Source organism: Accipiter gentilis, chromosome 8 (assembly GCF_929443795.1).
Source record: "Accipiter gentilis chromosome 8, bAccGen1.1, whole genome shotgun sequence".
Lineage (NCBI taxonomy): Eukaryota > Metazoa > Chordata > Aves > Accipitriformes > Accipitridae > Astur > Astur gentilis.
This window is the reverse complement of record NC_064887.1, coordinates 2933655-2961522: the sequence shown is the minus strand read 5'-3', so window position 1 is coordinate 2961522 and position 27868 is coordinate 2933655. Positions and strand designations below refer to the sequence as shown.

Below are 27868 nucleotides of genomic sequence, written 5' to 3'. Positions count from 1 at the left end.
TTCATTACAAATGTTTGGGTTTCTCCTTAACAGCATGGAGGGCCTTTGTGTTTTTTTACTAGTTTTTTGGTCTTTAATGGTGAACTCCCATCTTCTTCTTGAATAGGATGTCCTCCAGGGCCTTCAAACACCTCCAGAGTGAACATGCTCTCTTGACTGCACTTCCAAAATCTGCCAGCGTAGGGAGAAATTATAAGCAAAGCCAAGCTATGATTACCCTATGTCACCAGCCAATCCACTAAATGAACCTTTTAAAATGTTGTTATCGTTCTTGTCTACCCTCTGACCCTACTTTTGCCTTCACTCCTGAGAAGGACTGCAAATAATGCCCTGTGACATTTAAATGCAATCGCCGAACAAGAGCTGTTTCATATGTGTTAGATTCAGCCTTCATGATTAAGGGCATGAATAACTGGAAAATAAAGGTCTGTTTCTTTACCAGATCTCAGCCGTTCATTAGGTGGAGGAGCTGAAATCTGTGATAAGAATCAGAAGGCAGAGCCAAACTGATAAGTATTGTAATCCTGTTGATGGAAGAAGAAAAAGAAAACCAGCTGGGATTTTTCACGCTTTGTTTCTTTAATTAAGTCTAGACTATATGTGTTGTACAGCTTGGAAATTCTGGAAATACTTACCAAATTGCATTCTGATTATGATGTCAATAATCAAATTAAAAGGGTGAGCAGAGGATGGATTTAGGAAGGAAAAGAAATATCTGATTTGCAGATCCATGTTGCTTAACAGAACATCCCTGAACTTCAAAGACAGAAATATTCTTTCTTCCCAGTTTGTAAAATTTATCCTATCCAGCACTTCTGATTCCCATGAAACTAGAATTCTACATCACTAACACCAGAGAAGTAGTGTGGCTGAGAATATTTCACTTCTTGCCCTCTTGGCTTGCCATTTAAAAAATAGAATACCCGATTCAACCTTCAAAGGGATGTCTTCAGCAAATCTCAAATAGTATAAGAAAAAAGCAACTACAGAGTTTATGATCTCTAGTCTGAGGTTTTAGTCCTCACAGATTGTACAAAATTTCAATCTATTCCTATACAGTTTCTTTTAAAAGCCTATCTTTAATAAAATAACTGCGGCTTCAAACCTATAATGACTTATGTATGTGTCTAACTTTAGGTTAGAAGAGAATTTCAGATGAGTATCTGTGTACCCTAAATATAGTAAACTACTTGCAGGATCAGGGTTTTCTGTTGGTACTTGCTATAACAAAGACAAAATAGCAATGGACAAAGAGCAAGCCAAAAAAAACTGTGGAGGCATGGAGTAACACATAATGTTAATCAGATATGCAGACATCATTCTTCTCTCTTCTTCTTCGTTAGCTGCGGTACTTAAAACAATGCCTCATCTAATCACGAGTCAAATTTTGGAGGATGTGTCTGTAGGGTACGATCTGTCATCAAAGTTGACAGTGACATTTACTGTTTTTTCCAAGAAAAAGCTTTTAAGAGCAAGTAAGCGACTGGATCCTCTGGATTCATACCAGAGGCGCACGTTTTGACTGTTATTTAACTAGCCGACAAATGAGCTGTTTAATTAACAGGTGGACTAAGTAGTTTAGAATATACAATTATATTCCAAATGCAGACTTAAAAACCGCTCTCTTTGATGGCTTCTTTATTTTCTTCAGTCCAGGCATACTTATTTAGTTGATCAGTCAAAAAAATGTTAAAGTCTAAAGTGAGCATGTCATTATCTGCTATTTTCCATTGAACTGGAAAATATCTCTCTGTAAGAATTTATTTATTTTTTAATCTTGTAACATAACAAAAATCATTGATTCATGTGCATTCCAACCCTTCTATTGGCAGAGTTGTATTTCTCTCACTGTTACTGGTAGCAAAATTACTTACTATGCTTAAATGTGATCCTGACTCTGCAGAGTTTACAGTCCTGTCCACAGGATATCTGTGATTTGCAGTGACAACACAAGTCTAAGATTTTGCAGGAATAAATTCTGCTAAGAAAAGTAGATGTCGTATATAGCCACAGTGGTGCAATGAGATTACAGGGGATACTTTTTGGAGGCGTTTAAAGAAAAGGGATAGATCATAGAAATGTAGTAAAAGCTGTAACAAAACAAAAGATAGCAATGTACTCTGAAAGAATAATGACCAAAAAAAAAAGGCATATATTGAATTTCTTAATTTTGGTATTTGTTTACGGTCTGACACTGATTCACTCTGATAGCATTCCCCAGAAGGCGGCAAATTCTACTTTTTCATTCATACCTCACAAGATAGCAACGTTCCAATCAGTATTTTTTGGCTATTAGCATACGCGTTTCCTTACTTCCGTAGGTCCTAATGAGTGGCCAAATTCCAAACCACTGAGCTGGATACACTGAAAACGTAACTACCTGCAGATGCTGTCATTTAAGCATTTATTTAGGTGCACATTAGGTATTCCTAAAAATGTAATAAAAGAAAATTCCACTTATTGACTGCCTAATTTCAGAGACCGTAACCAGCTCAAGGTGTTCCCGGAGCACAGGCTATGGTGAGGATCCCGTTGCAGCCTGGCTGCTAAAGGCTAAAGAATTCCAGATGTGCTGGGGCAGAGGAGGAGGACGGGGAGGGTATGACTCCAGGCACGGAGGAGGGTGTTCATTAGGCAGGAAAGAGCCCTGGATTTTGGCCTTCATTCTTGGGATTATATTTTAATCAATGGTTGTTGAATGTAAAATATAGAACAGAGGAGCAGAGCCTGGTGCCCAGGCTTGGAAACTTGGCTGCCGAGGGACGTACGCAAGTAGACAAAGCTGTTGGCTGAGATGGACACCATCGGGCCGTCTCCTGAGAAGGTGATGACGCACCACGGTGATGACTATCACCCGGCGTGCTGAGTGGAGTTCCACCCTGCTGTAGGTTTAGAAAGGACTTCCCAGAACAGCGAGAGATGGAGCAAGAGACACCTGCGTCCCGCTGAACACGCAATCCCAAAACATTCCTCGGCGACCTCCTCCATGACTGCCCGCATCCCTCATCCGGACAGGCTGGTGAAACCTGTTAGACAGCACGCTCTCACTGCACGGCTCTCCTCGGGCTTGCTTACAACTCTTCTCAGCTTTGTTTACGCGCTGGAGTTGAGAGTTTTAAATTTCACGTGCATGGGGACCATCATGTCAGCAAGCAGCTCTTGGGGCACACGGCTTTGCTCCCCAGAGCACACTGCATCCTTTCCCGAATTAGAGAGCATGTTCTTGGAGACAAAGATCTCGTCAGCCTGTTTACAAAGCGCTCCACAAACCATATCAGGAGATCTAGCAGAAGTTATTACTTCACCCTACAAGCCTTGCCTCGCATACGGCCGAGCCCTAGGTGACGGTGATATTAATAGCAGTGCAATACCACGTTTAAAGTGTCTGCTCAGCATTTAGAAGGAGATTCGGATTAGAGACCTCAAGGTTTCCCCGTGACAGGGACAGCTGAGATATATACTGTTTCCCAAGAGGCAGGAGAGAGACGGGTGGCTCTCACGTTCTCCCTGTCACCACTGCAAATACTTCGTCCAACTGATCTCGCCGTGGCAAAGTGACACCCTTTTGGTCCCATGGGAGATCACCCTCTTATGCTCTTAAAAATCACCATTCGCATCACTGAAAAGCTGGCACACCTCCCGTTATACGCCAGGTTCGTTGCAAGTCAGGGAACAACCGCGAAGTGCTCGCTGCGATGTTTGTGTTCGGTTCCATGGCAAGACGTGGTCCCCCAGCCAAGAGAACAGGTAACTGCACCTCATCGCAACACGGGAGTCCAGGAGTGCGTGGAAGGTACACCAGCACTTTTGCTTTTTTAAAATAATAAAAATGAGGCTATTTTAATTTTGAAAAGATGCCAAAGGAAAGAAAAAAAAACCAACCCCAAAACATTTTGGTGCCATGAATTCCATGGCATCAACGTGAAGATAAAAGAAGAGATGCAGAAGGAAGATAAAGAGATTAGAGTACCAGAATTATTACAAATATTGCCGGTAGCAGTGCCTGTTCCCAAGGCTGCCTGCCATTTCTCAACAATAAGATCCAGGTTTTCAGGTTTGGTTTGTTGGGGTTTTTTTGTGCTGGAAAGCTCCTAGCTATTTTTTGCTTTAGACTCCAAGATATTCATGCTGATGCGTTCAGCCATTTCTATGAATGGGGCTATAGAAAACCATAAACAAAGTTGGTTTGTTGAGAAAAGAGAAAAGCTAGGGTTGTTTAAGTTTTGCCACACTGGCCAAGAGTGTGCCCTTTGATACACCTATGAAAATCCAGCCAAATTTAGCCAAATTATAAGTCTCTGAAAAACTATGGCTTGCATATAATCAGTGAGTCTTTGCTAGAGTCTGGCAGCTCCAGGGATGGAAGCATACTGTAAAAAGCCAGTGATTCTCATAACTAAGGTAGCAGTATATATTTTTCATGTAGTCTGTAAGAAGTTTGATGCTGAATGTATTGACAGGTCCAATTCTGTACTCTTTGACACCCAAGATGCATGATGTCAATAGTTGTTCTAGCCTTGTGGAGGTTCCTATGGGTCTAATCTGGCATCTCCTGCTGAAACAAATGTGCGCTCACCCCAACGCAAGGTACTGTGGATGCAAGATGATATTGAAATTGAAAACGAGTTTAAAAAAAATAAAAGAGAAGGCATCTGATGCTATTTTTAGAAACATTTTTCAGATTATCCTAAAATTATAGAAAAAGTGGAAGTAACACAGTATTTTGATTTTAGCAATAATCTCACTAATTGTATCTTCCTAATCATGTTTGCTCTTTCCATTAGCTGTGTGTAGCTAAAATATAACACAGAAACGTGAATTAGAAATTTGTGTCCTTTGTTTCACAGCATGAGCATGTCCTTTTATCCGTAAGCATGAGAAATCCTTAATAATTCATATGGTGTTGATTCAGGAGAGAACCATGGGTATTCAAAGAATTCCTTAAACACGTTTCAGATGCAGTTTGCCTCTCAATTCACAATTGGCCAGGATTACCACCCGGTGAACCATGTCCCTCCTTTACGGAGTTCTCCCCTGAACTGGGTGCCATGCTGCTAAATGAGGTTATCCCAGGTACCGTATAGGCAAAGGAGACATGCTGAAGGCACCAGGTTGCTGGAGTAAGGGAAGCTCATCAGCCTAGAGCTAGGATGAGCCTACAGGACCATGATTTCGGGAAGACGTTCCAGCACACTTGCCTGCTGCCCAGAATCAGTCCGTACGGGAAAGCGCAGCATTACCTTGGTAATGCTCAGGTGTGGTACGGCAAGAACAGGATGAATACTCCGACATCTAGTGTGGCTGGTGAACCATTAACATCCGAACAGGCTGGTTCTCTTACAGGTAATTATGTGATTTTATAAAGGTCATGATTTATAAATTGCCATGGCCTGCTGGACAACTGGTTACAAAAAAAGCCATGTCATCCGTTTTTATGGTTATATGAATCTCCAGCTGTTTGACTGCAGCTTTCCTACACTGTCTAGTCATTGCTCTCTTCTACACTGTGGTAAGTTGTGTCTACTATTTTTCCCATATCATGAACTTCTGTTGTAACCTCATGCCCCCAGAGTGGTTTCGTTTCAGGAGAAACGGGATGTGCTGAGACACCCTTGTGCCCAGACCCCAAATAACTCTTTCTAGCAAAGGGTGAGAAAATGCCGGAGTACCAGAAACCTCTGCAGGGAGGAGTTTCTGGCTTTGTTTCCCATTTTGTCTCTCTGGGGCCAGCAGGAGCAGCAAACGAAGACCCTCGGGCTCTTCCATCGGCTTCCAGTGCCCATCCCACCCCATCCTGCGGCCGTCTCTTCCCCATGACAGGGATGCCTCTGCCTCTCCCCCTCTTTAGGACTTGCTTAAAACTTCAGCCCTGCAATGATGATAGTTTGAAGGCTATGAATTTCTTTTCTTCCTTACATCATCTTTTAATTAGAATTTAGTATAAAATTAGCTGACCTGAAAGGAGACGGCACCAATAATGCTGTGATATAGCTGTGCTGCTAGCATCGGGCTTTTTCAGTGCTGAGCTGTACAGCTGGGCACAATGCTCACTTTGAAATCCCACACCACACACGTGATGGCTTTCATTAAAAATATTATCTGGCGATGATGGTGCTATGGAAAGAACGCTCTCATAGGCACATTTACAGACCCGGGCTGGGGAGGGAGGAGACCAAGGCATTTTTTCCATTTTCATTACTGGTTGTAATCTATAGGGGAATGACTGATTAAGTGGGCAGATGTTGCACTGACTATGAGATAAAACTTGGAGTTTAGAGTCTTATAGGCCCTACTATGTGATACCTGCGAAAATGGGCACATATAAGGAATACAGACTTAAGAACAGGTTTACACAAATGCTCTCCCAATCAGGAATTAATGAAGAATGTTCAAGGAACACTTATTTACCACGTATAACACAGTTTGTCACCCGCATACAAGGAAACACAGTTTAGAGAAGCAGTTTCCAGATGCATTAATCAATTGCTATTTGAAATATTCCGTGCTAAATCAAAGGATAAGAGATGCTACCCTTGGCTTAGACCTAACTCGTCAGTATGTTCAACACGTAACTCTCAAGAGTGAGCAAAGATCAAACTTAACGAGAAAGTAAGAACTGTAGCCAAAACTAACACAGAGTTGTAACTTCCAGAGAAACCATTTAAGAATATAATGAGAGGGATGGGAAACTAAACATGAAAATCAACGTGGGGAAATTAAGCCCTTCAGACTTAGCCTGTGTACTTCAGCTTACTGATGACCACAATCAAAATGAAGGCAAACAGAAAAGGAGTCAGATGAGAAAGTCAAACCAAAGCACATAAACTGGGAGACACAAGAGGAAGACTGCAGCAAAGCGAAAAGTAGTAGCCTCATGCAAACTTCCATTTTCACTGTTTTTAATCCGGATTTATACCAAAAGATTAAATTTAGTCTTTCCTGTGAGGTTAGAAATGAGACCCACAAAGAGTTTCTCAGTTCCTTTCTTAGTGAGTGTCTGAGTATCACTGTGCCTTTACGGGTTACCGGGCGCACGGTTTGCACAAAGCCAGTTAGCGAAAGGGCTACGGACCAGGAGAGAGGATCGGGCAGAAAGTATGAGGCTGCCAAACAATTATTCTGTCTGCCTTATCATTTTTTGGACCCTATGTTGTATTGCTTGCAGGCATGAAGATTAGTATCATAAAAGAAGTGCCCCTTTCAAGGAGATTTTCCAAAGGTCAGACCATGCTTTTTCGACACGTGGTGCTCCTGATTTGCTAGGAAAAAAGTTAAATATTTATCTGTAAACGAACTTCAGAAGATATATCAATAACGTCATGATCTCTACAGAGGGATATACGCAATTAGTAAACCATGTTGAATCATACGCTACAGAAATAGTACTTTTCTTTGGTGCCGTCACACGTACCAGCTACGCTGGAGTCGTCTCACTTGTTCTGTTTCCCAGCGTTGCCATATACTGACCTATTCGGCATCTGCGTACGCTGCTGTCAGAGCATGTTTACTCCCACCATGGCGCTGGGATTTATATCTGACATATGTTCCTCTTCTTCCCATACTCCAGCGCTTGAATTCCAGATTCATTCTTTTCTTGCTCTCTAAAAACAAGGGACATATTTATAGTCTGGCCTCATTTTTGCAGATCTTAATGGCTGCATTATTTATGCCCGAAGGCTGTTAGCACAGCAGAGATGTCATCTCCTCTCTTCTTTGCATCTTACTGGTCCTTCCCCTCTCCAGCCTGCAGCACGTGTACGCTCCACAACTGAGGATGCCACAACCCTACAGCACCACGGAAGGGCAATCCTCTTCTCCTCCAAGGCTTATTTCAAAGCCAAAGGAGACAGATTTAATCCACAGCTGTGCCAGCCTGACCATCCAAGCGTGGGAAAGACCAGCCTGGTTTGAGAGGGCGATAAACATCAAGTTGTCTGAATTGGCAGTTTTGACTGATGTCCTATGACTCCAAAGATCATAGAATCTGAATTTTGGGGGTTATTTTTAGATATCCTATTCTTTTTTCCCCAGGGCATTTTGGAGGGAGTCGTTTCCTATTTTTCTTTAAATATTTTGACGTGTGAAAGTGAGCGTGTATACAACTAATTTAGAAATGACACGACTGGTGGTTACCTCGGTTGCAATTCTGCATCGGGTCTGCTTTCCACATCACAGACCAGCTCCTCCGAAAACAGGAGAGGCAATGAGGCTGTGGGGTGGAAGGAAGGGTTGCTAACTGCTGCTGGAAGCTGGCTAGCTTGTCTGGGGAGGCAGCCATGTAGGCACGAAGCATATGGGAACTCCAGGAGGAGTCCGGGTTTGCCTCGAGGGTTTTAGAGTAAATGAGTTTAGGTTGCACACGAAAATGTTAAACCTGTTCAGTCGGTTCCCTTGCCATGAGCAGGATCCCGGGGCTTTGGAACCAGAAGGACAATTGCTTCATTCATTTCCTGAGGTTAGTTTGTAAAAAAAAAAAAAAAAAAAAAAACAAAAAACTATTTGTAGCATTAACCTTGCGATTTCATGATCGGGTGCATGAATTGGACGACTTGGATAGCTGGAAATTCAGTGGTGTTGCTCATGCAGCTAGCTATTGACTTAGCTCCAGCTGTGACCTTGATTTGATAATTTTTTACGTAAGAAAGTTTACAGAGATGGAGTTTTCTTTTCAAACATGCAGCTAAGGACAGAAATGAAATAAAAAAAACTGGGTAGTTTAGCCAAGATATTTGAAAACCACTCGGCTTTTCACTATAATTTAAAACCTTTGCGTCCTACACTAGTGAATCTAATAAAAAAACCATAAAATGTAATACGAAAATGACTAGTGCTAAGAGCGAATTTGGCTGAGTTTTGCTTCTCTCTCTCGTGGGCCCAAGGAAAATACTCCAACAGAAGACCAAGAGCTTCAGTGCGATGGAAGGAAAATTCCTTGTCTTTCAGGTAGCAAATGCTACTTCAGCGACAGAAATACAAGATACCTGTTATGGCAGCTTTGAGAGGTGTCATTTTGGTTTAGATTGCTTTTGCTAAACCAGAAGTCTTCGTCAGGAAAACTGAAAAAAAAAACCCAAAAATTAGACCCATAAATCACCTAAATGAACAAAAGCCAAGGATAAACTGATACGACTTTTGCGTAGTAAGAATTAAATTTCATTTATTAAAACCAAATGAAGGAGAGTTTTGCTGACATCCCTTACAAGAACAGCGGCAGGTAAAACCTGACCCCGAGAGATGCCAGCGGAGGCTGCCCAGCCGCAGCCTGTTCCCGCAGGAGAAGGGGTTTGGGTCTGACCCAGCTCCCGCTTTCCACAAAACGGGATGGGGAATCGCTCCTGGCACCCAGTGCCTGGGAGAAGTCAAAAAATCAACTCCACCACATTTCAAGAAAACAGTATGTGATTATAGTAAATACTATGTCGCTATATTAATTCTTGCATGAATTGTTAACTCGTGGAATTTACTGCTAGGGGACACGAGTGACTCGGGTAGGGCTCTTAAAAAAAATTAACTAGTGAAGCGGGTATCGAAGCCGTCTAGTCACTACAAGTCAGAGTTCTTTAAAAATCCTATACGTTTGCAGGGTGTTGCCATAAAGTGTTAATTAATGAAGAGAAAATCGAGAGGGTCTGTATTTTGTACGTGCCTAGTATTTGGCTTTTTCGGCTCGCTGCTTGCCGAGCAGGAACTACTGCCGGGTGCAAAATAAAAGGACTCCCGCTTTCATTTGGTGACTTTTATTCCCCTGTACGTGTTTTCCTAATAACCTTCCTGTGCACGCAAGGCTTCCAGCGCGTTCCTAACGAGGTGCGCGAGGAGGAGGGAAGGCGTAAGGTGTGAGGAAGACGAGGGATTGAGGAAGACGCCGCTACCTATCGGGGGGGTGCAGGGGTTGGCGTGCGTTTCCAGGGCCGAGGCGGGTTACGAGCAGAGGTTATGGAAAGGGATTTCTCTGCATCGCCCCAAAAATGGCCTTGTTCCTAACCCAGCGCTTAGGCCCGACAAGGGGACGTTTCTCCTGGGGGGGGGTGTCTCACGTGCGATGTTTTCCGTGCCGCTCTCGCCGGGAGGACAGCTGTCGGTTGCGCGCCATCGAGGGGGTTAGGCTTCGCGGGCGTTCCTTTCATTTATTTAATTTTCCACCCCCGTGGCACGACAGACATTTTCTCAAGCCTCGTCGCTTGGCGGGAGCCCGCGCCATCCCGGGGGAGGGCGGGATGACTTTTGCCAGAGGAGAAAGCCACCGTGATTGAGAAGAAAAGGTTTAAAAAAGGGGGTGAAATTAGAAGAACGGAAAAAGGTTTATAAAAGGGGGTGGAAAAAAAAGTTTAAAAAGAAGTTAAAGGTTAAAAAAAAATAATAAAGGGGGTGAAGAAAGCCTGCTGATTTTCCCCACAACACTCGCGCTTCCCGCTGCCGCAGTCCCGTCCCGCGGGGACGGGGGGGGAGCGGGTGGGTGGGCGGTGTGTGTGGTTTTGTCGTGGGGGGGGGGGGGGGGGGGGGAAGGCCCGATCCGGTTTACCGGCCGCCTCCCCTTTTCCCCGTCCGCGACTCCGATCCCGTCCCCGCCGCTCCCTGCTCCTCCCCTCCGCAGTTTGCGTCCGCTCCGCAGTTGGCGTCCAGCTCCGCAGTTTGCGTCTCTCCGCAGCCGCCGCTCTTCAGTCAGTCAGTCAGTCAGTCAGTCAGTCAGTCAGCGGCGGAGGCCGCGCCGTTCCACTGTCCCTCAGAGCCGGGCGCGGGGCGCAGCGCCCGCCCAAACCGCCGCCGTCCCCCCCCCCCCCCCGTATGGCGGCCACCCCCGCAGCCTTAACCGGCCCCCGGGGCTCGGGGGAAGGCGGTGCGGGAGTCGCGGGGGGGGGTGGATGGGTGGAAGTTGACCTGAGGCGGTGCCCGCGGTTCTCCGGCCGCGGCGGCAGCATGGCGCGGGGCGGCGGGAGGCGGGAGGCCGCCGTTGACTCCCGGGGCCGCCGCCAGCGGGGTCGGGGAACGTTCGGCCTCCTCTGCCTGGCGTTGGTCTGCGGGTTGAGCGCCGCCGAGGCGGAGTTCTCCATCCTGGACGAGGCGCAAGTTTTGGCCACCCAGATGAGGAAACTCGCCACCGAGGAGCTGGGGGTCGTCACCATGCAGGTACGGCCCGGCCCGGCCCCGCGCCTCGCCTGGTTTTCCCTCCTTCCCTCCCTTCTCCACACGCTCTTCCCGATTCCTGTTTCGCCCTTTCTTTCTTCATTCCTTTCTCCCCCCTCCCTTTCCCGGTTCTTTTCTTCTACGCAAACTTTCCCTCCCCCTTGCGCGGGCCGCCCGGTTCCCCCGGCCCCGCTCCCCTCAGCCCCGGGCGGGCGGGCTGAGGCGCGGGAGGAGGCTTGGGGGGGGGGGGGGGGGGGCACGGCCGGAGTCCTGTTTTGTGTGTAATTTACACAACAGAAACGAGCAGAAAACGTCCCCGTCCCCTCCCTCCCCGTCCCCGAAGGCCGTGGGGTTTTTTTATTTTTTTTTGCAGAGGGGTCCGAGCCCGGCCTGGTGGGGGTTTTGCGGCTCGGTGCTAACCTGCCTTCCCGCCCGAGCATCCCTCTGCCTGCTGGCTGGGAGCTGTAATGAGTCGAGTCCTGCCCGAAAACGCTCGGATCCCGGGTAAAGAAATGCTTTCCGGCCCGAGCGTGCGTTGGGACAAGTTTATTCAGATGCTGTAATTCGTCGTGGGTGAAGGTGGTGGTGAGGAGTTATTTGCATCTCGGCCTTAGAGGCTGCGTCTTAATGGGGCGTCGTGCGGAGGGGACTGGTCGGACTGGGAGGGTGTGCTGGTACCTGGTATCAGCGACGGACCCTCCCTGGGGAGGGGGTAGTGAAAAAGCGAAATCGGATCCCAGGCGGCTTTCAGGGGGAAGGTATGGTCAGTAGCAAATGCAGTTTTAAAAGCCTCCCAAATTGAAAAGGAGACACTTTCATAGGATCAGCAGGGGTCTCTACCCAAATGGCCTTTTATCTTCTCTAAACTGGCTTCATTCTCTCACCTCTGAAACATCATTGTGTTGGCCGGCCTCCTAGGGTTGTGTTTTGTCCGGGAAAACACTGAGCTGTCTCTTGTCCTTGATGCTAAGAAGACATGGATTTAAATGACTTCAGTTAACAAGGTAGATTATGGATGTACTGAATTCAAGGAAGTCACTTTTTTTCCTGTGCTGTGCATACGCATGTATGTATTTCCCCTGAAAAGATACGAGCATAATCCTGTAAATGGTGGAGTCTCTGGTTAATGTAAATGAAGTCACTGTAATTGTATTGCTAAATCTGTTTCTGGTGTTAAAAAAAAAAAAGTCTAACGCGATCATCTCAACATGCATTGTCTTTAAAAAAGCAACTCATAAAAATATATGTGGTTACCTTGCTGTGATACACCAGCTAACTGTAGGATGAGCCAGGTTTTCTTTCCAAGAATTGCACCGATGATACGAACTCGGGAACAATCTGGATGCCGGTGCACGGGGATGCAAATAATGTCGAAACTGTGTTTACTATTAGTTGAATATTTGAGGCCCCAAAGTAATTTAATGCGGTGAAACTGGTAGTTAAACCCTTTTCATACTGAGCTCTATTTTTATATGCTTAATATTTTGGCTGTCTTAACTCCCATCAAGCTAATGCGCAGCCTGTCCTTTGCTCTCCCCTGTAACATTATTACAGCTGTTCAAGATTAAAAACCGGTGGGAACAAACCTCCCCTGATTTTAGAAGCTTCTTTGCTGACCTCCTACAGTAGAACAAAAAATGTTATGACATGTGTCACTGCGGCCCATGCTTCTCAGTCATTTTAGGGTAGAAATTTCCTAAGCCTGCTCAGGTGGGGCCGGGTGTAGCTGGCACAGAATTACCCTTTTCTCCGCTTGTGCAGGGCTGTTGGCGAGCTGCGGCGGGTTGCCTGTGCCGGAGGACCATCGGCACAGCGGGGATGCTCGGGGCGAAGCAAACAGGTGCCATGGTGGGGCTGCGCCCGGGCAGAAGGGAGGGGTGGGGCATTTTGGAAGAAGAGCGAGAGCACTTTTGGCCTTTAATTGGGTATAAATCCAGGAGTGTTGTCCTGGGCTTGGAGGGCGACGTGGAGGCAGGCTCCAAATCAGGACCCAGTGAGAGGAAGTTGCGGTAGCGAGAGGAAGGATTGATATCCACCCATTTGTGAGCGGCGGTTTTATTCGGTTTCATGAATTGTAGAGAAGGAAGCGGCAGGATTTCAGGCTTCCGTTGCACGCTCTCTTCGTGCTTCAGTCCTTGCCAGTTGTGGCTCCCACGTCTGCACATCCTGGTAATAGGCAGGAGGTGGTGTCACCAGCCGCTGGAGCGGGAGAGGGCTTCAGAGGAAGGATAGGTCTGAGCTGGAGGTGGGGAAGAAGCATCCAATGAGTGAAGGAGCAGGTGGAAATGCTTAAATAGAGTGAAGGTGAGAGGTTGGTTTGGGTGTGTTTTGAGTCTGGAAAAAAGAGGAAATTGTAGACAGAGCCTCCATAAATGCAGGAAAGGAGGATGAGGTGGAGCCTCCAGAGCAGACACCAACGGAGCAAGTGGAAGAGGTAAGAGGAGAACCACGAGATTTCTGAGCCTTAAATGCCTGTGGAAAGGGGCAGGGTGTAACGGATATGGAAGTTGCGAGATAGAAAATAGATTTCTGCTGGAGCAGCCGTCAGTGCTATAAACGAGATCCGTCTCCTCCTCACAGTATCTACTTCCTGCAATACATTCTTCTCCTACCAGTGTTCCATGTAATTAGACCAACAGCAATAAGGACTTAGTGTTTTTAATCAAATCACATTGTTTTGCATTGTTGAGAGGAATGAGGTGCATGTACATCTGCATCGTAATATAGGCTGAAGCTACAGGAAGAATGAGGATGAGAGAGATTTCTGATGCCAGCATCAGTCTGACAATTGTTTTTGGCACTCACACCACTGCTTTCTATTTAAAGACACTTGCGTGAGTACAGTATCTGACCGTTACCTTTAAGTAATGCTTTGTTTTCGCACTCCTGTAAGTGCTCTGATTTCATATATAAATTTATTCCTTGAACAGTACTGCATACTTGCAGCTGAGGATAATGTAATGGAGGTAACAACTGGTGAGATGCATCATTGGAGGGCAGTTTTAACAGTTTCTTATTTAAGGTTCAAATTAGAATAGACACATTTGTATCATACGAAACATTCACTTAGTGAAAACACATGTTGGGTGCTGCAGTGCAGAAGGATGTGTGGGTTCCTGGGTGTGTGTGTGTTACCGTGTTGGGTGTTATTTCTCCAGGAGTGGTTAAATATAGAAGTTCATCAATTGTCTGACTTCCTCTATTGCTGTGATTAATTATTGTTCCCACTCCACTTGACAGTTCTACCAAAACCACAGTTAATGACGTTGCTGTATCTTAATATCGCGTGTATTTCCTTTTATGCGTCGGGGTATGGGGTAGTGCGTACGTGCACGTGCTTGCGCATTTTTTTGCCCTCAGCGATAGAGGTGATCTGTTTACAGTTCTCCCCAAAGTTCGTCAATGCTTCTTCCAAATTAACCAGAAACAGCTGCACCACGGTCTCTTACTCTTCCCTCTCCTTCCTGCGGGATGGAGGGCGCTGTGCTGTGACAGCGGTGGGAGGAGAAGCCGCTGGTTTGTGGGGGGTGCTCTGCCTGCAGCCAGGTGCAGGTACTGTACCTACAGTCACCCGTAACCGTTACCTTCTTTTTTTGTTAGCTAGAGCGTGTGTTGACAGCATCCGTATCGTTACAGGGAGCAGCTTTTGGCAGCAGGCTGCACCCTTGGAAGACGGCGTGCAATCACATCTCCGCTTGCCAGCCTGAGCAGCCGTTTTACTTGTCATTACTCAGTAGACTACATCTTAAATAGTCCAATGTCGTAATTCGCAGAGGGCTGGAGCTTGGTGAATGAGCAGGTCGTGTGACAGTCCTGTAATATATTCTCCTGGGCAGAGCTGACAGTCAGTTGTAATTAAAAGCTAAGCGCCCCTTTATACTAAAATTATAACTAAATTGGTGGTTGTGGCATGACCTGGTCTGCTGGTGGAGTTTCACCATCCCTGTTACCTGGCTTGTCTGATCCTGGCTTCTCTGACCTGGTGGAAATTACAGAGTAGGTCGTTGGTTGAAACAACTGAAATTCTTTGGTTGGGAGGTGGAGGCAGGAAAAGGATACGTTAGAACTTTTGTGGGCATTTTGTTTGGTTTTGGCAAGGTTTAACCCTCCAAATCTGCATGGGGCATCCAAGGTGAGGACTATTTTTTGATGGTGTGGGGCAAGGTGATGTTTCCACCTCCAAAATAGGGATGTGATACTTGCAGTGAGAGTTGAAAGGATTAAGCAATGCTTTGAAGATGAAAAGCATTGTTAAGTGCTTCTATAACTTTCAAAATGCATGTTGATGTTTCTAGCCAGATAGTAACAAAAGTTACAGGCCCAGAGGGCCTTGAATATTTTTGAAGGCAGCTCTGCCATCTTAATCCTTTACACTTACTCTGTGAAGGAAGCACATCCCTTTCTCATTGTCTGTTTCTGATCTTGGAGGTTGGAAAAAAAAAGCACGTTTTGAATCTGAAAAGAGCAGTTTTGCTGGTAATTTTTTTCCTGGGTTTTTTCCCCTCCTTTTTTTATTAATACTTGCTCAGGTGAGCTAGTGATGTGTAAAATAACAAACAGCATAGTACAAGCTTCTCCAGCTTGATTGGCAAGCGTATTATTTATTTATTTTACTAATAACTTGTCTGGCCATATGTTTTTCAAGAAGAACAGATTGCGTGCAGACCAGAATGACACAGAGATGGGGAGATGTCCAGCGGTTTATAAGGGGAGGATGCCCTGACACCACTGTTCTGAAAAATCCACATTCTTTGAAGATTTCTGGATGATGGCAAAGAGTTGCAGTCACCAGAACTGTCCATTTATTTAATATCTTTGAAAATGAACACTGACTGAATACGGTATTTTTTTTTCTAATGGGATGGTCTTCTGGCTAATGACAGTGGATTTACGACTTAGAAGAGAGAAATCCCATATTGAGCTGCACTGCAGACCAGTTGAAATGCCAGAACTGTGGTTCTCCATCTCTGAAATCAGGGATTTCACACATTTCCCCGCTTCTTTCTATGGGTATTGACAAATAAATCTGTCGGTGACTGTGAGGTACTTGGGCAGCAAGTGATGTAAAGCACCACAAGTCCTCCAGCGCTGGGTCTGAAATCCAGACCTCTGTGGACCCTCAACCAAAGGACAGCAAGGAAAACTGCTTCCCTTTTTTTCCCTTATACTTTCAGGTTGTTTCCAGGTTGTGAAGCTGAAATACAATAGAAAAATGTAAGTAAGGAAGGCTGATAAATGTTTGATTATATATATATATTTTAAAAATTATTATTTGGCAGTAGCGCACACTTTAGTAATAATTACAGAGTAGAAACCAGCGGAATAAAACCTCATCTGTTTTACATGATATTGTCTTGGTTTGAATCCAGCTACAGCAGCCTTTTTCAAGGCTCTCTGAAAGCCTAAGACAGCAGCAGTTTTTCATCCTGTTCCACACGGATTCTTTTTTTTCTGGCATGAAACATTTCAAAAAGATAGAGAGAGGTCCTGGTGGAAGGGCAGTGAAAATGGCTGCGCGTAGGATACCGACTCTGAATTTTTAATTAGGCTTTGAGTTGTTTCTTCAAAGTGTTGGGACATCGTTAGTGATGTAAGTCTTGTGGCATGAGCGAAGACTGACATTTCACTTCAAACGGGGAGAAGGCAGCTGTCCTGGGCAGATAAAAGTTGTCGAGTGTGGTGCAGCAAGGTGGGTTGGTAGATAATTAGCTGTCCCCTGCACTGCTGCAACGAAGGATCCTGCCAGTCGTGGTGGGGACCGGAGGGGTTATTAGCGGCAAGAAATCCAAGTACGCTGTGAAGCGATTGGGAATCTCTCAGCTGTGGCAGGGCTGATAACACATATGTTAAGAAGGCGCAAAAGTAAATACAGCATGTGTCAGCCCACTTTTTCCTTGGCTTAATTCAGCAGAGGAGGAATGGTTAGTGGCTGACAATCTGAACATAGCAGAGAAGCTGCTGTGCTGCTGGTAGCTTGGCCAGGCACGGGTGAGAGAAAAAACCTAATGCTTATTGTCAAATAGCATCGAGTGCTTCACGTTCTTTCAGGCAGAAAGGCAAGATATGTTTGAGAATAGAAGAAAATGTGAAGTATTAGAAGATTTTGTGTGTGTGTGTTTACCAGTTATTCTTTTATGTCCATGGATAAAAGGAAGTATTAAGTATTAACAGATATTTTTTTTGTTTGACAATTACTGTTTTGTGTTCATCAATTATTGGTGAAAAATTGGCAAAGAAATGATTGGAACCTCGTCAGTTCAATACCCTCATGTGTGGAAATGCCCAGCAATAAGAAGGTACCCCAAATTTCTGTATTTCCCGTTAGGGCACTCCATAGTTTGAACTGCTCTAGGCTGGGATACAGAGCTACCCCAGTGCGAGCCTGGCTCTCTGTGAAGCCTGGTAATGGCGATGCTTCATGGATCAGAGCTTACGCGGATTTTGCTGGGGACTTCAGTAAGGGTTGGGCAGTGTCCCAGGAATGATTTATTTGTATGTAGTTGAATAGGAAAATACTAACTTCTGTGGTTTTTTTTTTTCCTTTCTTTTTTGCTGTACATGGATAACAGCTTAAAAATTGAAATTTAAGTAACTTCTTTGATGTATTAACCTTTGTTTTGTATGTCAAAGATTCTGCCAAGGTTTTCACTAATAGCTATACTACTTCTTCTTGTATCATAGGCTTAATGCTGAATAAAGTGTAAAATTATAAAGTACAGAGGGACTGCATTCTGCAGTTATCGTTCTCCTGTAGTTTACTGTTGTTCAGTAACATGCAATTTTAATGAAATCTGAAAGGATATCCCTGTGCTCTCTTCCCATGGAAAACAGAGCTTAATAACATTGATACTTACCCAGTGTCTGTTGTGAAAACATGCCTTTTCTAACATAAAATGGAGTGCATGCTAAGTCATTGCTTGAATCTTGCATTATGTGTGTATTTCCCTGGTATAGATTTCCATACAGATATTGTATGTCTAATTTAGCAGAGAAAATCTGAATTGACTTGTGAAATAATCATGGTGCTACAAGTCAATAATACTCATTTCCAATCCCATGAAAAGTTTTAATGGAGTCACTTTTATCAACTGCCTGTAAGGTCTCTGTAGAGTCTCCCAAGTGATTTTGCTTAAGTATATTTGCACAATTGCAATCATTAGTAAAAACAAACTATTACGTTTCCCTTTACCAGCTTTGCAGCCAGAAGCAGCTGATAAAACCAACTTTTCACTGGTGCTGTTTCCCTTTGAGTGCATGGTTTTGCTCAGCTCTTGACTATGTGATTTGAAGCTGCAACCGCTCTACTAGTACAGCAGAAAAGCCCTAACACCTTTTTGAGAAAAGCTGCAATTTTACTTTCAGCATTTCTGTAGAGCTCTCTAGCCAGTGCTCTCTGTCTGGTTTTGGCCATCTTTTGCACATACTCCTGCGATACAGTAGGAATTTTTGGCTATATTTATGATCGTCACAGGTGGGAATGAGGCCAGAGAAAAAAGGCTTTAAAATAGACACATCTGGAAGTTGCCATAAAGGTTTCTAGAAGCTGGAACGCCTTAAGCAGAATTTCTTTTGCGCTCAGCCTGGTAGGGTTATGAGAGTATTTCTGTGCCATTTTTTGTGGATTTCAGACCAGATTGTGTCTGAAGGTGAGTTCAGCTTGACAGTGATATGATGGTACCACACCAAAGGGCTGGGTGCTCCCATGACCTCCCTGTCTCTGGTTCAGTCCCTGCTTCTCTCGCTTTCTGCAAAGGAAGTATTTGAAATATTTCCTCTTGGGCTGTACTTTCGCCTCAGAAGTAATATCAAACAAAATCTGGGGAGGTGTTTGTGGTGATGGGGCGGAGAAGAGAAGGGACAGAACCCCAAAAATAGCTATAGTGGGAGGCTGTTTTGCCTGGAGCAAGTCCAGGCTCTGAGCCAAGGTTGGAAAGGGCTCACCAGCCCTTGGGAAGATTGCGTGGAGAGCCAGGAGGGCTCTTTGCCTTTTATTTGTTGGAAAATAAAGGAACCCTGGATTGTGTGGGTCAAGAGCATGAGATTTTATCAGAGCAGACTTCTCATTTGTGTGAGGGTAGCATTTGATACAAAAATTAATGCCAAATCAGCAAAATATCTTGGTTTTAACCAAATAAGCAGCAGTCTTCACCAGCTCTTTCCCAGAAGCTGTGTTAGCACAAAGAAGATCAGCTGTGTGATCCCTGCATGCTTGTGATCATTTCCTCTCCTTCCCCCTTACCATGTGATGGCGGATGGGTGTGAAAACTGGTCGAATGGTGCTACCGCTGCAGGCAGAGAGGTGTTCAGCGCCATCCAGATGATGTCGTGGCCAGTGGTGACAGCAGAGCTGTTCCTGGCCAGGGACCATTCCACATCTGCTGCATATCAGGCAGGTTGTGTGCTACGCCGTGGAACGGTTCAGCTCGCTGGTGCATCATCCCAAACGTGGCTGCTGCTTTGGGAACAGGAGAAAGCCCAAGTCCTTGGCAGAGACTGGTTGTGTTTGACCTGCGCTAGTACTATTTTGCCTCAAAACAGCGAGGAAGAGAAAAACAAGTCGTGTGTTGCTTTTCTGGCTGAAGTAGATGCTGAGATGTTGTATGTGTTGGCAAGCATCAGGTGAGGAACGCTTTTTGGGAATGTTCTACAACAGCTGCCTTGGTATGGCTACAGAGGCATGCGCTTTGTGGGAGCAAAATTAAGTTTGCCTGAAGTGTTTTCTTTCAGTGCTAGCCTATCCATTGCAAATCAACACATGGGCAAGTGCTGATGGAAGATTGGTACAGAAGAAGGTGTTTTCAGGACATTTTTATTGTTTTGTTCATGGTCGGTGAACTAGCATGTTATTTTCTTCCGATACAGAAGTCATACGGGATTTCTGACTTTCAGTTTTGGAGACCTAAACGCCATTTGGAGGAAAAGAAAGAAGCAGGATCTCTCACCGTTGCGAGGAGTGTAAAATGGAGGAGGAAAGGCCACTTCAACTCAGTGGATCCTAAATTGCAGTTCAGTATTTTGTTAGCAGTGGAGGCTGAAGCGGGTGCGTGGTCTGCAGGTTCAGCTTCCAGTTGACAACAGCCAGCACAGTCAAGCCCTTGTGGACTGGTGTATTCAAGACAGGCAAAATCAACATGTTAGAGACAGAATTTTTGTGTTGTATGAAAGGTGTATACAGGATAAAATAAAAGGATTTTTAATTTGAGGGTAATATATTTAGCAATTTTAACAATGAAAGGCTATTTTATTAAGAGGTGCTACGACTGTGGTGTAGGTAGTTAGACTTCCCTGGGCATACTGTTTGCCCGAAGAATCATGTGTTATGTGAATTTCTTAGTTGTCTTCCATTTATTTTGCCAGTGGCTATCCAGGGCTGCCAGGTGCTGCAGGATTTAGTCCCTTGGTCTGGCTTGGTGGAGTTCAGCTTCAGAAAACAATTTACAAGGCAAACTGCACTTTCTGGTGCAGGCAGGAAGACAGGGATAAGCACTGAGGATGGCTAGTTTGTCACATTATCCAGCAGTGGTCGGGCATCTGTTTTTAAACTGTAAATTTCAAAGTCTTTGATCTGTTAGATTAAAATGAGACAATGTTATTCCTGAATACACAGTCTCTTGTGTCTTGCTTGTAGGAGGTCATGATTAACAAAAAAAAATAAAATTGTAAAAAAGTTAGTATTCAAATACATTGCAGGAGGAGGATGAAAATTGCAAACTTTTCAAACTTTTTTAGCTTTAGATGAGCTTCGCCAATGTTGAGGTCACAAGTATAAAGCTAACATCACTTAAGTAGCCTACCTTCTCTTGTGAGTTACTGCTCAGTAGTGTAATTTGGGAAAAAATTATGTCTATTTTTAATTTTTTATTTTTGACTGAAATGAAACTATCATTTTAAATTATAATATTCTGGCTTTTCCTTTTGAATTCTGCTGCTCTTGTATTTTATGTAGCCCTAGATGATTTCGATAGTTGCTCTGAGGGATATGCTTGATGGTCTTGAAATTATTAAAATCAGTTAGCTGAAGATCCGGCTCTTCTTGGCGGAGGTACCCGTGCTGTGCTGAGCTTGCTGCTGGGACTGTGGGACTATTCCAAAAGTTGTGTTTGGTTTTTAATGTTTTGGATAGTGATGTACTGATGATACTGTATTTCCATTAAAACTACTGGATGCAAAGCCAAAATTAGAATAACACCAACATAGCCATAATAGTAGATAACTAGCTTAAGAGAAATGTCTAGTCATTTATTTCTGTTTGGTAAGAAATTGAATCTAATGAATTTTAAAATCACTGATTCACCATGGTGTCACATAAATGTAATTTTACCTCCCCCTTCATATTTATGTATTTATTCAGTAAGTTGTTGACTGTAAGTCTAGAAATATATTCAAATAAATACATTCTGGTAATTGCAGCCTCAGACTTTCAAACGCCACTTTTTCATATGTGTCCAAGAATAGAAAGCCAGCCTCCAAAAATAAATGAAGCCCAACGTACATCACCATGGTTTTCAGTGTTTGAAATGGAGGATTTCTCTTTGAGGAGCAGAGGTGCAGCAGCTATTTTGAGAAGGGACGGGAAGAGTTGGAGTCAGGATGAAATGAATGCAGACCTGCTATGTGAAGGCTCGTTTGAAAAGTAAGACCTGCTGAGTGTGCTCTCTGCTTCAAGTGTGTCGTCTGGATGATTTATTAGAACCCAAAAATTCATGCTAAAGGGGAAGAGGAAAAACAAACAGCTAGAAAGGGATAATACAGTCATTATAAATGTTAGTAGAGAAATGCATTGTTTTGGGATTCTTTAGAAATGTAATGAAAACTGTTGACTCCTATGAGCCAGGTTGGGTGAGAGCTGCTTTGCTAGATGTGCATACAGTGGAGGTCAGGCTTACTCCAGGCTCTTACCTGTTTTTTATTAATCCACATCTTGGTGCAGCTTTGATACAGAAAAATGTTCTTGTGTATTGAAGGTCTTTGACCCCAAACCTCGACCCATCGAGAAGCGTAGGGGGTTCCCGTGAAGTTGTACTTCAGGCTGTCTTGTGCAGACCGAAGGTGCAGCAGAGCTGGGTTTCCGCTGCCTTCCAGCATCGCTCCACCATTTCCTGAGCTCTAGTTTGCTTGTTTTGTGTCATTTTTGCTATTCCCTGTCTCCTCGCTTTCCAGTACCACCAGCATGCTGCAAGCAATTTCCCTGCCCATCGGCATCAGTCGAGCACTTAGCCCTCTTCTGTGTGACATGTGTGGGGCTGTGGAGGTCGGTTCGCAGCCTGGGTATGGCAGATGGACACAACTCTCCGATCAGCACAAGAAATAACATGATTATAACAGATCCCCTGAAATTCTGCGCTTGATGGAAGATATCCCTGAGGGACTGGCAGAGAACTGGATGGATCCCTAGGGCTGCAAACGCGTAGACCTGAAGATTTGCAGAGCACTGTCTGCATGACAAAACCCAGCAGTTTTGCAACCATCCGCTCTTCCTCTTCGTCCACAATGAGGAGCTGGACTGGGTTTTTGCCACTGCTGCTAGGAGATGACATTTCATTTTAATACTAAAAACTGATTCGCAGCCTTTTTGGGATTCTTGCTCTGAAATAAGGTTGGAGCCAGTGTTAGCACTGAGCCCTAAGTCTGATTGCCTGCATGCCCAAAAATACATTTAAAATTTTAAAACCTTGCTATAGCAAGTCTGTGGGCTGGCAGTGTGGCTAGCTGCAGATCCTGCAAAGGCCAGTTGTGAAGCTGGTGTACAGCCATAGCCACGCTGGTGAAGATTGTCCACTTGTTAGCCTTGCTTTGATACAGAAAGAAAAAAGATTCTCTTTTTTTTTGCCTTCCAGTAGGCAGAAAATAACTTGCTTTCTCACATGGCTGGCAGGAATTTATATCTACCTGACTTAGTTATTCAAAATCTTGGAAGATGCTGAGCCCCTGTGGGCAAAGGAAAGGGAGGAAAAAGATGTAGGAAGGGGTATAATGGAGAAAGTGGATAAAGTGGTTGTTTACTGCTTTGGTTTTGATGAGAGGAGGAGCAGATGCTCAGGAATGGCAGCTCACCAGTTCATCCTGACACCACGATGAAAGAGCAGGATTTGATAATTTTTATTTTTTTTTAACTTTCCTGTTGCCAGCCCACCAGAGCAGAGAAGTTGCTGTCCTCCGAGCATCATGTTTGGTACAGGTATGCTGTCAGGGCTTGAATTATCCTTTCAGTTTTACGCCTGAACAGTGCCAAAGGCGGAGTGGTCATCGTCTGAGGTGCCTACGTGTCGCCAATAAAGAAATGAAAGCATTAAAACGTAGAAAGCACACCTTTGGCTGTCGTTGTGGGTACCAGACCTATTTGAGCATTACTGCAGAGGAGTTGTGAAGCATTCCCAGCTACTCATTTTAAACCCCAGTTTTCTAGTAATAGACTTAAAAATCTTATTGTGTGGTTCAGTTAGTGACTGAGTCTTCACTTTATAATCTCTTTATAAAAATGTATGCACATTAACAGGACTTATTTAATAGACACACTGCCTAGATGAAAGGGTGCTTTGTGGAAGGAGGCTTTTGTGCGTTTCTGGATCTCAGCAATTCCTGCGGAGCTTCCCAAGTCTGGCTGACACCGAGCGGCAGAGGAAAAGACCTTCTTGCTTTCAGCTTGAATGGAGAATAATGGGGAGCGAGATGGGAGTGGGGGAGGGAACCCCGCTCCGCGGTGCAGGGGCGATTGGTATGGGCACTCACCAGCTGAGCATTTAACACGTTTAGTTCTTCCTACCCCCAGCTGGGGCTTTGCATTTGCAATGAGCTCGGTGCTACCCTGGCAGTACAAGTGGGTCTGCGTCAACAATAGCGGCTTTCCAGCCTGGTGAAATTGAGACAACTTTTCTCAGCTCAGGTAGTCCCTTTCTTGCTGGTTTGGTCTGCAGATCAGGGTTGTCTGTAATGGCCATTTTACCAGAAGAGCATTTTATTTTTTTATTTTTTTTTTAATTGAGATTTGATGTTATCTTTCATCTTTTATTCAATCCCTCATCTGGATTTTGCTATTTTTTTCTGTCTGTGGTGCACCACAGATTCTTGGTGAGAAAAAGGTTTTCTTCCTCAAAAAATAAGGCTGCAAGATCATGGATATGTTCAGTTTGACCTGGCAAATGTCTTCATGAGAACAAGAATCCAGCGGACAACTGATTAAGTTTCCACTAGCAAAAAGAACTAAACTTCAACAAAAAAAATTCCTGAAGTTCTCTCATAGACAGCTCCTTTTGCAGTTGCTGCTAATTCACGTGCTCTGTGGTGTTACAAGCAGAGAGACCTTCGCCTTAGTCCCATTGCAATGACCCCAGAAAATGTATTCGTTTGGAAACATCTGAGTAAAGTTTCACAGAGAAGATTATTTAAAAAAAAAAAAAAAAAAGGGAGGGGGGCAAAAAAGCCACACAGTTTTAATAGGAATGATAAAGCTGGACAGATGTGATTGGGGTCCTTTGGAGTAGGGTTCCTAATTTGGTCAGGTGGCCTGTCCCTGGTGGGAAAGGTAAGCATAGGCATACTCTGTACTATTTCTTGCGGGTTGCTGTGCAAATGCTGCTCATGTATTTCTAAGAAAACAGCCAGATGAGGAAGAGCTGGGGGCTGCTGGTGGTTGGATACCTCCAAACAGATGTGTGTCGATAGCGGTAACTCTTGCGGTAGTACCTCACTTCTGCTTCTTGCCTTGGACCCTTGTCTTCATCCCATCCCTTGTATTTGCAATGTTTTTTCAGTTGCGCTCATGACCAGAGACTCCATCATGTCAAGAAAGAGCAAAAGTAGGTCTGTGTCTGGCTTGAGTGGAGTGTCTGCAGGTTCACCCAAAGGGTAAAGCAGTTGGTTGTGCGGTGGCTGAGAGCAAAAGCTGAGGACTGGGTAACACCCAGGTACCTTCAAAGAGGTATGAAGGTATTAAATTGGAAAATGCCACAAGAGGAACATGTGTGGCCAAAGTTCAAGTGAATTGTGTGAAAGGCAGTGGGCTGGGCTCTCTCCGTGTTCCTTTATGACTTGAAAGCACTTCTTGGGACAAACCGAGATATTATGCATTGGCGTCATTGTTGTGATTGAGGATTTCATCTTAAGAATTAGAAAAAGCTTTTTGAGACAAATCACTCGACACCTTTTTGCCAGCAGCCCCAGCACAAGCACATAGCATTTCTCTCTGTAAAACCAAAACAAACAGCCAGCCTGTTAATTTTTGGATGAAGGTGTAATCCCTTTCCAGGTGTGCTTCTGAACTGATGCATTTCAGGTGCCACTCACTTTCCTTGATCTCCTCTTGCCAAAGAAAAGATCTCACAGAAGTGACAGTAAGCTCCAAAATCCTTGATTTAATTCCTTCTCTAAGAGGAAGGTATCTGGCTTTCCCTGTTAGCCCCCCCTTTAACTCTGTTTAACGAAGTGCATTATGTGGGTATATGTGGAACCTTATGCTATCTGTTTATCTCTCCTTCTTTTTTCATCAAAACAGAAGAAAATTTGGCAAAGGACTAAGGCATCCCTAAGTCATTGAGTGATTTTTATTTATTCATTTTTAAAATTACCTTTATCTACCACCCATCTTAAGGATAAAAGCTTCCTAGTTCATGAGCTTTCCCATATTTTTTAGTTTTGAGTACCGGCCTTGCTTCATTAGATAGAATGAACTTGGAATTTCTAAGAGCATGTGGTTGTACTGTGTTAATTTAAAAAAGAAATGAGGAGTTGTGTCCTGCAGGGTTCAGAAACTGGAGATTGCAGCACCAATTGCTTGAATCAGAAATTAGCCATTCCCCCAATAATGTGGATATAGATGAATTGGCAGTTTTCTACCATAGTGTCCCTGCTCCAAATTTCTCCTGATTACAGTTCCTCAAAATCATACCATTATTAAAACGGTAAGTCGGGTTGAGATTGATCTCATACATAAGGACTGTACCTTGTGAGGTGGTGTGAAAGTTTTATGTTCAGAACTTGTGTGAATTAAGTAATTTGTGATGAACATTGACAGGAACTTCATCAGGAGCACAGAGCAGGGATTTCCCAGCAATCACCCGAGTCGTCTACTTTATTTTAGCACATTGCATGTGGGCTCAGGATAAAGGTTATAATCTTGCTAGTTTCAGATGAATAAACAAAAATACTTGCTGCATGACTGCAAATCTCACCTTTTACTAGGCTTTCCATGCACATGGGCTTGCTGCACAAATGGGATGTTACCTGTAAAATCAAGCAGCTGGTTGAAATTTGTCATGTGTATGGATTTGGTGTTTTTCATAAGGTTTTTTGTGGCTTTACCAGTCAAGTGCAACTCTTCTGTAATAATGAAATTCAGCAAGCTTTGAACTGTTTTTGCAAAAGCAAGAAGTAATTGAGATTGTTAGTTTCTAAAAGGAGGTATTTGGAATAGATAAAGCACCTGAAACTTTGTGGTTTGATAGCAATCCCCTATGTAATAATCTAACACTTTTCTATCCTACTTGCTTAGTGAAATACTTCAGAGAAACACACACAGTGTATGCTGTACGGTAGTACTGTGAACTATAAAAAGCATGCATGTTCTGAAAGCTAGAGATATTTTTTTAAAAAATTTTTTCATTGCATATTTGCTGCAGGTTTTGTGTTCTCCACATTTGATCTTCAGTTTCTTTAGGGGAGAGTTAGTTGAATATTGAATTGAAAATTAGGTTCCTAGTTTGTCAGATGAAGATTTCTCATGAAGAATAGTATTTTATTATTTTTATGGCTAGTGCATGCTTTGCAGACTGGGATAACAAGTGTTCTTTTTTTTTTTTAATCAGAAAAAAACCACTATTATTGTTATTACTATTTTTTTTTGGTGACTAAAAACTGAAACAGGAAATGACCTGAGACACAGTTTCCATGACACCCTCTCACTTGAATCCAGTTTTCAAGAAGATGAAAGGCCAAAGCAGTCTTTTGATAGTGAGCAGCTAATTGGGTGGCTGATAGAGGCAGGTTTTTCTGTGTGAAAAAAATAAAGGAGAAAAGAAGTGGAACAGCTGTGTTTTGGTACATATGTATCATGCCAGATAAAACTCTCCAAGGACAAGGAAGTACAGTAATGCCTCAGTGAAAGGAAAATTAAGAATCTTTGAAAGCATAGATGTGGCTTTTTTTGGGGGGAGCTCTTATTTAAAATAAAAATCTACTGGAACAAATGTGTTAATAAATAATGGATTTGTAAAATCAGAACAGAACCTCTTGCTCAGTGCGAAATCTGGTGTTGGTTTTTGTTTCTGTCTAGGCAAATCCTAAGAAAATGACAATGTGCTTAGGGGTTTTCTTTGCTGTTTCCTTTGCTCAGCATGTTCCTACCCAGAAAGATGTGGTTAGAGCAGCCAGGTCTGCTGTTACTGCAGCTCACCTGAGGGCAGTTCATGGACTTCCTCACTTTTGATCATTGCTTTTGCCCCTCCTCTAATAGTGTGTGTTAAAAATGTCACCATGCAAAAGTAGAATGTAGGAATTTGTCTTTTTATAATTTAAACTTAAACCTGAGAAGTCTCTTCTGCTGATAATGGGGATGCTGATCAGGGTGTTAACGTACACGTACACATCTTCCAAGACATGGCAAAGGCGATAAATATTTAAAATATAGTGAAATACTTAGCACAAGGACCTTTTTTGATAAATGGTTTGAATCTCAGATAATAAAGCAGATTAAATGCTAGATATTCAGACAGTTCTAAAGGAAGTTTATTTTACTTTCTGGGAATTGACA

General features: G+C 43.8%; 1 protein-coding gene across 1 annotated transcript in view; it reads left to right on the top strand.

The window, feature by feature from the left end:
• Positions 1-10690: 10690 nt before the first annotated feature.
• CACHD1 (cache domain containing 1) overlaps positions 10691-27868 on the top strand; it is a 112071-nt gene continuing 94893 nt past the window's right edge. Inside the window, exon 1 of the mRNA XM_049809415.1 lies at positions 10691-11127. Coding sequence (XP_049665372.1) covers positions 10786-11127 — 342 coding nt within the window. The 5' untranslated portion in view covers positions 10691-10785. The remainder of the gene's footprint in view (positions 11128-27868) is intronic.